At 41.2% G+C, this 11,660-nt stretch overlaps 1 protein-coding gene across 1 annotated transcript in view; it reads left to right on the top strand.

Moving 5' to 3' along the window:
- Positions 1–8,976: 8,976 nt before the first annotated feature.
- htr7c (5-hydroxytryptamine (serotonin) receptor 7c) overlaps positions 8,977–11,660 on the top strand; it is a 48,565-nt gene continuing 45,881 nt past the window's right edge. The window contains exon 1 of the mRNA XM_052109764.1: positions 8,977–9,437. Within this exon, the coding sequence (XP_051965724.1) occupies positions 8,977–9,437 (461 nt within the window). The remainder of the gene's footprint in view (positions 9,438–11,660) is intronic.

The following is an 11,660-nucleotide window of genomic DNA, read 5'->3' as shown; positions in this document are numbered from 1 at the left end:
GTTGACCTCAACCGAGGAGGTTATTGGGCAGTGGAAGGAACACTTTGAAGAACTCCTAAATCCCAACACGCCCTCTATGGTAGAGGCAGAGCCGGAGGATGATGGGGGATCAGATTCTATTTCCCTGGGGAGGTCACTGAGGTAGTCAAACAACTCTGCAGTGGCAAAGCCCCGGGATTGATGAGATCCGACCAGAAATGCTGAAAGCTTTGGATGTGGAGGGGGTGTCATGGATGACACGCTTCTTCAACATTGCGTGGAAATCTGGGACAGTGCCTAAGGAGTGGCAAAACGGGGTGGTGGTTCCCCTCTTCAAAAAGGGGGATCAGAGAGTGTGTGCCAACTACAGGGGTATCACACTTCTCAGCCTCCCTGGTAAAGTTTACTCCAAGGTGCTGGAGAGGAGGTTTCGGCCGATTGTCGAACCTCGGATTGAAGAGGAACAATGCGGTTTTCGTCCTGGCCGTGGAACGATGGACCAGATCTTTACTCTTGCAAGGATCCTGGAGGGGGCCTGGGAGTATGCGCATCCGGTCTACATGTGTTTTGTGGATCTGGAGAAGGCGTATGACCGGGTCCCCCGGGAGAGACTGTGGGAGGTGCTGCGGGAGTACGGGGTGGGGGGATTCCTTTTAGGGCTGATCCAATCCCTGTACGCCCAAAGCGAGAGCTGTGTCCGGGTCCTCGGCACGAAGTCGAAGTTCATTCCATGTGGGGGTTGGTCTCCGCCAAGGCTGCGCTTTGTCACCAATCCTGTTTGTGATATTCATGGACAGGATATCGAGGCGTAGTCAGGGTGGGGAAGGTGTGCGGTTCGGTGGGCTGGGGATCTCATTGCTGCTTTTTGCAGATGATGTTGTCTTCATGTCATCATCGGTCCGTGACCTTCAGCTCTCACTGGATCGCTTGGCAGTCGAGTGTGAAGCAGCTGGGATGAAGATTAGCACCTCTAAATCTGAGGCCATGGTTCTCAGCAGGAAACCGATGGAGTGCGTACTCCAGGTAGGGAATGAGGTTTTGCCCCAAGTGAAGGAGTTTGGAGTGGGACAATGGAGCGGGAGGTTGGCCGGAGAATCGGGGCAGCGGGGGTGGTATTGCACTCGCTCTATCGCACCGTTGTCACGAAAAGAGAGCTGAGCCGAAAGGCAAAGCTCTCGATCTACCGGTCAATTTTTGTTCCTACCCTCACCTATGGTCATGAAGGTTGGGTCATGACCGAAAGAACTAGGTCGCGAGTACAAGCGGACGAAATGGGCTTCCTCAGAAGGGTGGCAGGCTTCTCCCTTAGAGATAGGGTGAGGAGCTCAGTCATCCGTGAGGAGCTCGGAGTAGAGCCGCTGCTCCTTTGCGTTGAAAGGAGTCAGTTGAGGTGGTTTGGGCATCTGGTAAGGATGCCCCTGGCCAGCCTCCCTAGGGAGGTGTTTCAGGCACGTCCAGCTGGGAGGAGGCCTCGGGAAGACCCAGGACTGGGTGGAGAGATTACATCTCCACACTGGCCTGGGAACGCCTCGGGTCCCCCAGTCAGAGTTGGTTAATGTGGCTCGGGATAGGGAAGTTTGGGGCCCCTGCTGGAGCAGCTGCCCCGCGACCCGACTTCGGATAAGCGGTTGAAGATGGATGGATGGATTGATGGATTCATACAGTAAGATAATAAAACATATATATATATATATATATATATATATATATATACGTATATACATATAATCAACATTTAAACCCGACAATTACCCTCCCTCTCCCAATCCCCAACCCTGCCCTAACCCTCAACAAACATTCCTGTGGTCACACAGTATATATATATATATATATATATATATATATATATATATATATATATATATATATATATACACACACACACACACACACACACACACACACACACATATATATATATATATATATATATATATATATATATATATATATATATATATAAATAATCACACACATTTATACATATACCTCTCTCTCCACTGCCCCTCCCCGAGAGCCCTCCAAAAACTTCAAATATTTGCCCCATTTACCAACAAACAAATCTTAGTTAACAAGTCTTCTAAATGGCACTTCCTCAAAAGCTGCCACCCTCCCCATCTTCATGCACCACTCCTGAAATGGGGGTGCCCCAGCTGACCACCATCCCCTTAAGAAATTTGCCAGGTGATCATTACACTGGTCAGAACCCAATTTTGTATATGTTTATTTTCCACATCGATGACCGACACATCGCCCAAATCACAGAGTCTGGGACAAAACGAAATCAGAGTGCCCAATACATCACACATAAAACTCTGAATATTCAACCAAAATTCTTGGATCTTAACACACCACCAAAAAACATGGGTTGTGTCTCCATCTTCTTACTGGCAATGCCAGCAGGTGGATGTGTCTTTAATACCAAGTCCACACAATCTAGAGGGGGTCCAATAGTCCAATATTTGAACTGCATATGGTGCACCCTTGCATCTCTAAATGCAGACTTTAAGTTTTTTGGAATCCTAGCCCACACTCCCTCCCCCAATACTTAGTTTAAATCTTTCTCTCGTAGTCTCTTGATAGAAGTTTGAATTAGCAGGGAGTAATACACTGATGTCTCATGATCTTTTCCAAAAGCAGTAATCACCATTTTTGCACAGAGTATATGCCGGTTTAGTACAGAGCTGGTGGCATAGCCATGATAGGTAAATACATAACCTATAGATCTGGGAATCCCAAAATGTTGAACCAAATTTTCACAAGATCTCAACACTCCACTCTCATATAGGTCACAGAGTGTATTAACCTTCCTCACAATCCACTCTGACCAGCTGAAAGGGGGCTTATTAATACATAATTTTGGGTTTAGGCATATGCTCGAGGCAACATTTAAAATAAATGTCCAAATTAAACACTCTGGACACTTTTGTCCATACCGAGTGCAAATGCGAGATAACGGGGTATAACTTAATCATAGATAAATGTAATGAAGCCCACCTGCCCACATTGACTTTGCACATGGAGAGAGAGACAATCCACTCATATTAACATTTGACATTTTGACATATGAGAAAAAATTGATTGTTTGTCAAAAACTAAATTATAAAGACCAAATTCCAACATTAGAGCAACAATCAAACCCTGAACTTCCCCAGAACAAAACAAACAGAAAAAAGAAAAACATGCGCATTGGGTTACACCAATTTGTGACTCTTCTGTTTGGTTTGTTTGGGGCCCCAGCTACGTTTCAGCGGCTCATAGACAGAATCCTACAACCACACACTGCGTATACCGCTGCCAATCTGGATGATATCATTATTTATAGTATTGATTGACAGCGGCACATGCAGCACCTGAGGGCTGTCCTGAGATCATTGGGAGTCAAAGGGATCTGCCAATATCCCTTTGTCAAATCCAGTGTTGAATAAAAGCGAGCCGTTCCTAACCGATCAAGTTGGTCAATACGAGGCATCAGATAATCATTAAAAGAGAACCGAACCGACCCATCTGACCACTGGGCTGGACCAGACACTCTTGGATTCCTCTATTACTCCCATATTGAGCATGGCCTTTAGTTCCTCCCGTACCACTTGTATCTTGTGTTCAGGTAAACGGTAGGGGTGTGTATGTACCACCACCCCTGGGGTCGTCTCAATGTGGTGTGTTATGAGATTCATGGGACCAGGCAGAGGTGAAAATACATCGGAAAATTCTCCTTGCAAATTGGCCACTTCCGTGATTTGGGACGGTGAGAGGTGGTCTCCACAAGAGACCGGGGTGACTTGATTTGGGCTTTTTAAGTTCACCCCTGGTCCTATTTCCTCACTATGTGGAATCACCATCACCAAAGCCATGGGTACCTCCTCTCTACAATATTTTTAGGAGATTTAGGTGGTATACCTGCCGTGCTTCACCTCTATCTGTTTGTTCGACCTCATAGTTGACATAACCAACTCGCCATGTGACCACAAATGGGACCTTGCCACTTGTCGAGTAACTTGGAGCTCCATGTGGGTAGCAATTCAAGTACTTCATCTCCTGGTGCGAACTTCCGCAAGCAAGTACCCCTATTATACAGTTGGGACTGGCATTCTTGAGCCTGTAGCAAATGCTCCTGTGACAATAATCTTAGTGTGTGGAGTTCTGCTCTCAGGTCAAGAACATACTGTATTTCATTTTTAGTCTGTGAAGGCCCTCCACCCAATTATCCTTTAGAATGTCCAACATGCCTTGTGGCTGACGTCCATAAACTAATTAAAATGGGGCGAAACCCGTGGAGGCTTGCAGGACCTCTCGAACTGCAAAAAATAGGGACTCGAGCCACTTATCCAAATTCCGAGCATCATCTTGAACAAACTTTCAGATCATGTTCTTAAGGGTTTTATTAAACTGTTCAACCAGGTCGTCTGTCTGAAGATGGTACACACTGGTCCAAATCTATTTAGTCCCCAGTAATTCGTAAAGTTTGCATAAAGTGCGAGACATGAAAGTAGTGCCTCGGTCAGTGAGGTTCTCTTTTGGGATCTCCACAGAGGAGATAATTTTCCTTATCTCAGGGAGATAAGTGCCTCTGCAACACACCGTGCTGAGATGTTGCAAAGAGGCACTGCTTCTGGATATTGCGTTGCTTAATCCACCAGGACTAACGCAAAGCGATGTCCACATGCAATTCTTTCGAAGTGAACCCCAATCAACGGTAGATGGTGTAATGGCGCTTTTGGGTTGGCCAGTGGATTCACCAGTTCACATTCGTGGCATGTTGCACACAACGTATGAATATCCCCCACGAATGCCTGGCCAGTAAACCAGTCCATGAGAAGGTTTAGTGTTTTCTCTTGCCCTAAATGGCCTGCCATTGGACTATGATGGAATAACATTTCCTGACTGGTCTTTAGTACTAACAACTGGGTTGTATCTTCCTTTGTCTGAGTGTCCCACATCACTCGATACAACCAGTCTTTTATAACTGCAAAATACGGGTATGAGAAGGCAAATGCAGGCTGAAGTGGTTGCCCATTGATTACTCTCACTTGTTCGAAGACATGCCTCAGTGTTTCATCTTGCTTCTGCTCCAGAGGGAAATCCCCTAGGGGTATGGAAACATTGCTACTGCTCCGCACATGGGCTTGATGTTGCGTCTAGTGCAGAATTTCTCTACCTTTTTTCTGCCACGGCACACTTTTTGCGACAACAGTTTTACGGCACACTACTATCCCACATATATACCACCTTTTGCCAGGTAACCAGGTAAGCCAGGTAACCAGTTCACGTTATTTCATTTTATTTTAGGTTCACACTTTTCAGTGTCTATCGCGATGCACACAAACTAACACAACAACATAAACAGGTGCATGCCACTTCTTCCTCTGTGGCTCTCTGCTCTCCTTCAACTCTCCGTTGCCTCTCACTGCAACACAGAACAGCTGTTTACTGAAATTGCCCACAGGTGTAATGCCTTACCGCTTTCATATACCAGTCTCGCTCTCCATTTACAAATCGGCGTTCATCCACAAGCATATCTGCATGATTTTATGCATTGCACTCCTGCCAAAAGATTGGCTGATTAGATAATCGCATTAATAATTAGGTGTACAGGTGAACCTAATAAAGTGGTCGGTGAGTGTACATCTTAATATGAACAGGGCAATTTCAGTGACAGTATCCATCAGTTATCAGAAGCAAATTGTTTTAATTTGTACTGACATTCATCATCAGTACACTGCTCCTCATGCCACACTCTGAATATTGACCAATGAGGCTCGAGGGAGGCCATATGCACTCTGGCTTTTATCTCTCCAGCAACACTTGACCCTGGTGCATTTGACCTTGACCATTGCTAAAGAGAAGACAATGTGTGTTAGATCAGAAAACATATCTGCTTTCCTGGCGTGACTGGTAGCAAGCAGTATTTGTCAAGATTTCTTATTGTGTCATTTAAATCTTTGCCCCACCTGCTGTTTGCTTTTCTGCCACACCCTTGTTTGTCCTTGTTGTTAATTGGTTCCACCTGTCTTCCATTTCCTTTTGTGTATTTATACCTGCCCAGTTATATTGTTTGAGCTGGATTTTTTTTTGTGTGTGTGTGTGTGTGTGTGTGTGTGTGTGTGCGTGCGTGCGTGTGTGTGTGTGCGTGTGTGCGTGCGTGAGTGTGAGAGAGTGTGAGAGAGTGTGAGAGAGTGTGAGTGTGTGTGAGAGAGAGAGTGAGAGTGAGAGTGAGAGAGAGTTAGAGTGTGAGTGTGTTTGTGTTTGAGAGCGTGTGTGCATGTTCTCTGTTCGTGTTCTGCGTATTATTTTTTTCTTTTTATAGAAAAAGAACTTTGTGTAAAAAGTAGTTTTTGAATAGAGCTTACCTAACAGTCCTCCAGCCTGCAATTGAGTCTTTTTCATCTCTTGTTCCCAACAGTAATAGGTCTATGGTGTGCTGTTGTTTACAGGGAAGCTCCATACTAGCCTTTCTAGCAAACCTGAAATGGGGTTAATATTTATTAAATTAGTTTTGCTCCAGTTTAAATTACTAATCCAAACTTTAAAGTAGTTTACCTTAAATTGAAATTCTGTCATTATTTACTCACCCCTGTATCGTTCCAAACCTGTATATTTTTTTTCCTCTACCGGGAAACACAAATGAATAATTATGAAGATTGTGCTGGTCGCTCTTTTCTTTTAATTCTCACTCAATTACAGTGAATAGGGACAGAAGCTTTTAAGCTTCATAAAGAAAGCAAAAGCATTATTAAAAGGTCCATACAACTACAGAATCTTCTAAAGCCATATGGTAGGTTTGCGTGAGAAACAGGCTGAAATTGAAGTCATCATTCACTGAAAATTTAAAAGATCCACCTTACCATTAATTCAAATCTCCAGTTCCCATTGTTTATAAAAAGATGGAAAAGAGCAACCATCACAGTTTAAAAAATGTCTCCCTTGTCCCATGGAGGAAAGAAAGTCATATAGATCTGGAATGACATGAGGGTGAGTAAATCATGACAGAATTAAAATTTTTGGGTCAACTATTCCTTTAACCATAACCGAAGGAACTGTCACAGAAATTATGCATTTAAATTCTCACTCAGTGCCCTGGGGTTGACATGTCCCATCTGTTCCCTGGCCACTGATGAAGATGATGATGGTGGTGATGGTCTTTCCACAGTGGCCTGGGAACATGCTGTACATTTCCATACTTTTCTCTGCTTAATTACAAAATAATTCTTCATACCGAATAATTCCATGTTTAGCTCTCACCATATAAATTAGAACATTTACATATTGGATGTGTTCAATGTTATTGTTTAAACATTGTCTTCCTGCCCATCAAACATTCCAGGGCTTTTGTTATCACAGAGCTTGGTGTTCTAAAATAATAAGCATTTATAGCTGATGTTTTTATCCAAAGTGACTTTCAATGCACTTGAAGGAACAATTCCCCCTGAACCTACAATCTTTAATTACTAGCCTAGATCTTTCACCACTTGCAATACCATCCTTAAAAAAAGATATTTATATATACAGTGTTGGGGAGTAGCAAAATACATGTAATGGGATTAAGTATTAAAATACAAAATATAAGTAACTGTATTCCACTACAATTACAATTTAAATAATTGGTAATTAGAATACAGTTACATTCATAAATTATTTTGATTACAGAAGAGATTACTTTGCATTTTATTGTCATTTTTTTAATTTGATATTTAATCCTTTCAGATGGAAGACATTTATACATATAAATGATGCGATTCATTGTGCATTTAAACAGCGGTGAAACACTTTCTTATGATGTGATACATTCATACGAGCAGAGAGAAGTAAGTTTGGAGCAGAAGAAATAGAAATAAACCTTGTGTAAATTGTCTGCTTTACGCTAAGCTAAAATGCAATTTCTAGCCATTTTACACGCACATGTTACCAGGCACGATCATATTTTATCAAGAAAATTTATGTTGGATCATAATTTCTTTTTTCCCAGTAAGACCTTTGATATTAGGACAAAAATCATATTCTTGATAATACTTTTTGTATTGTTTTCCTGTAAAAAAAAAATCTACAAATCCTTAAAGCAAGATCAGTTAGATTTATCTAGTTTTAGAAACAACACTGCATAAGATTAAACTGCATTTAAAATCAAAACAAGTGAAAGAAATCTACCAGTGCTGAAGGAGTAATCCAAAGTATTTAGAATACGTTACTGACCTTGAGTAATCTAATGGAATACATTACAAATGATATTTTACAGCATGTATTCTGTAATCTGTAGAGTTTCAAAAGTAACCCTTCCAACCCCCTCTCTCTCTCTCTCTCTCTCTCTCTCTCTCTCTCTCTCTCTCTATCTATCTATATTAATAAAAAAAACTATAATGTTGGAGTTGTGGCCTGGTGGTTAGTATCCTATAAAACTATTACTATAAAACTAGTTATGTAACAAGTTACAAAGAAAAGAAAAGAAAAAAAATACAATGAAAATGGTAAGTCACAGTGAAATGTCTGCAAAACCGAACTGATAGATAGATAGATAGATAGATAGATAGATAGATAGATAGATAGATAGATAGATAGATAGATAGATAGATAGATAGATAGAAAAGCAGTCAAGTGCATTGTCCAGTCTCTAGAGAGAGACACTGGAAAAATTAAAACATGAGCAAAACATGTAGTATGTGGAGTTGGAACCATCCTCTTCCCTTTGATGAAAAAAGTTACGCGTTTAACCTACTAGAGTGCGCAATTCTCTCACACTTCCTCTCACGAAGAACTGAACTGTCACGTCCATCAAGTCAAGGACTGAACAGCCACCCTCTCCATGGGCGCGCAGAATACGAGCGAACCATAGTGAATTTCCTCTCTCTTCCACTTTATTTAAGTAGTTTTCCTCTATCTTTACGACTTGTTAATGTTTTGTTCTTTTGGAAAGCTGGAAGACCCCCTAAATCTGCACTTATTTCAGAATGCGTTTGGCGCACGGAGCGCACTCTTGGCGAGCTCTCATCGCATGGCGCAGGAATGATGTTCAACTCATCGGGCTCGTTAGATTTCTTCTCGTTCACTCATCCAGAAGTCGTGTCGGAGGTTCTCAATGGTTCCTCACAGCTGCTCTTTAACGTCTCAATGGCCATGTGGAATAATTCCTGTGGAGAACAGTTACTTGATTTCACCTCGGCGGAGAAGATTGTCATCGGGATGATGCTGGCCATCATCACCACCGTAACGGTGATTGGAAATACACTGGTGGTGATCGCGGTGTGCGTCGTTAAAAAGCTCAGACAACCGTCCAACTATCTGTTGGTTTCTCTCGCCGTGGCGGACCTGTCCGTTGCTATTGTAGTGATGCCCTTCGTGATCGTTACGGACCTTACAGGAGGAAAGTGGCTTTTTGGAGAGGTCTTCTGTAACATCTTCATCGGCATGGATGTGATGTGCTGCACGGCGTCTATCATGACGCTTTGCGTGATAAGCGTGGACAGGTGAGTTCAGTTTGGATCCTTTAAAAATGAGCAATTTAGGTGATACTTTTATCCAAAGTGACTTTGACACCTTGATGGCTTGATGTTTTGAAAAAGCAACCTTTAGTGAAGACAAAAGGTTCAAAAAAGCACAAGTATTCCACACAGTAATATGAGTCAGCATGCATAATTATACAAGAAATGCTGAAAACAATTGGTTTAGATACAGTACAGCTTTACACACTGCTAGACAATGCTGTCTGAATGTTTCACAATACTGATGCTCATTTAATTGTACACCTCAGTTACAATAAATAAGCATCAGTCGGTAATGTACATCACTAGAAACTTCCCTTATTTGAATGTCAAGGCTGGACGTGTCCAGTGGGAGGCAGATATTATGATATTACAAGACTTACAATGATGTGTCCATGTTGGACATCATTCCCCCAGACTGAGAAAAGGGTCAATACACTTGCAGCCATTCGCACATGTGACAACACAAGGGGGTTGCTGAAAGACCCTGATTTGGTTTGACACATCAGAGGAGCCAGTGTCCTTTGGGCCCTGAAGTCTGAGAAACCTCTGCTTTAGTGAAACTCACTATAAGAAATCATGTTGGAAAAAACTGTTCTGTATTGATTTGGTAGGTTTCATTACTTTCACACAAGCAGTAGTAAACTTTAATACTGCAGCAAATAACATAGGCTCTTCTCAGTTCTTTTGTTACACTGGAAAACAAATTTAGTATAGGCACAGCAATGATAAACAAGGTTTTGTTTTTTTTAAATACCTCATTAACCACTTTTTTCATACTTAACCCAAAAATGAAAATTCTGTCATCATTTACTCACTTCATGTTGTTCCAAACATGTTAGAACTTTTTTTTCTCCTGGGGAACACAAAAGAAGATGTTAGGCTCACCATTCACTTACATTGTATGGAAAAAAAAGATGCAATGAAAGTGAATGGTGACTGAGACAATCAGTCCCTAACATTTAGCCTTACATATCCTTTTGTGTTCCACTAAAGTAAGAAAGTCATACACGTTTGGAACAACACGAGGGTGAGTAAATGACATCAGAAATGACTTTTTTGGGTGAACTACACTTCAAAAGGATTTTTGCTCTGTTTAAATAAATCAACACAATTCAAGAACATTTTGTCACAACTTGACTTCACTGCGATCTATCCATTTAAGTTTGTAAAATGGAAGTTGACTTGATCCATTTGAGATGGGATTACATTAATATTTTTGTGGTGTTGATGAAACTGAGCAGGGGTTTTCTATTTACAGCATGCGTTGCATTGGAGTCAATAGGGAAAATAAATGTTAAAATTAAGAGTTATTTTATGTGCTTTTTTGCAAGATGATTATAAAGGGGGATATTTGTTAGTGTATTATGTTTTTGTTATGTTGAGATTTAGAAGAGTTTCTGTTATGTTGGCGTTTTAGGGGTTATCATTATTGTGAGGACAGATGTTGCACATGAAATTGATTGCTTGCTTTGTTGAGCAATTGCTATGCTAACCATAGCATAGTTACTAAACCACACTCTATGGCACTTCCAACCAGCATTTATTTAGCATGCTAATTTTCACTTTCAATAGTTAGTACATAAATAAATAAAATAGATTTATTTGAATGACATTGACTTGGAGATTAAATAGGAATTTTAAGTTTAGAAAACTAATTTAAAACAAGTGAAACCACTGTACACAACTGAATCAAGTTCAGCCAAAGAGAAGAGAGGGAGGATAAAGGAATTCTGGGCCACAACAAGTACACCCATTAGGAATATATGATATGTGATTGAATAGTTGATTCATTTAGTCTTTGATCTACATATACTATAAGAGTGGCTCTTTGAGATACATAATTTGTCTTTGAAAGGCATTGCTTACCAACACAACACTGTTTTTCTGAATGACATCGATGTTTACATGCACGTTCTTACACGATTATGCTTAATAAGCTGACAATGCGTGCAGTCATGTAAATGCAATAAACTGCATTCCTTTATCATCGTAAAGCCCATAAACGGCTTATGAATTACCAGATCGACATGGGTGTATTTTTACCCATTACGCCGATCTTGCGTGCCACGTAAACACCTTATCCGGTGTTCGTACCGGCTCATCCAATGTGTGCACGTGTTGACCGTATGCCTCCTCACAGTTTTACATCAAAAGTAGAGAATAATGTGATAATTTCAAATGTTACGTAAACGTGAATTTCTTGTC

The sequence above is a fragment of the Xyrauchen texanus genome, chromosome 3 (genome assembly GCF_025860055.1).
Source record: "Xyrauchen texanus isolate HMW12.3.18 chromosome 3, RBS_HiC_50CHRs, whole genome shotgun sequence".
In the NCBI taxonomy this organism is placed as follows: Eukaryota; Metazoa; Chordata; class Actinopteri; order Cypriniformes; family Catostomidae; genus Xyrauchen; species Xyrauchen texanus.
This window is presented reverse-complemented; position numbering and strand designations above follow the sequence as displayed.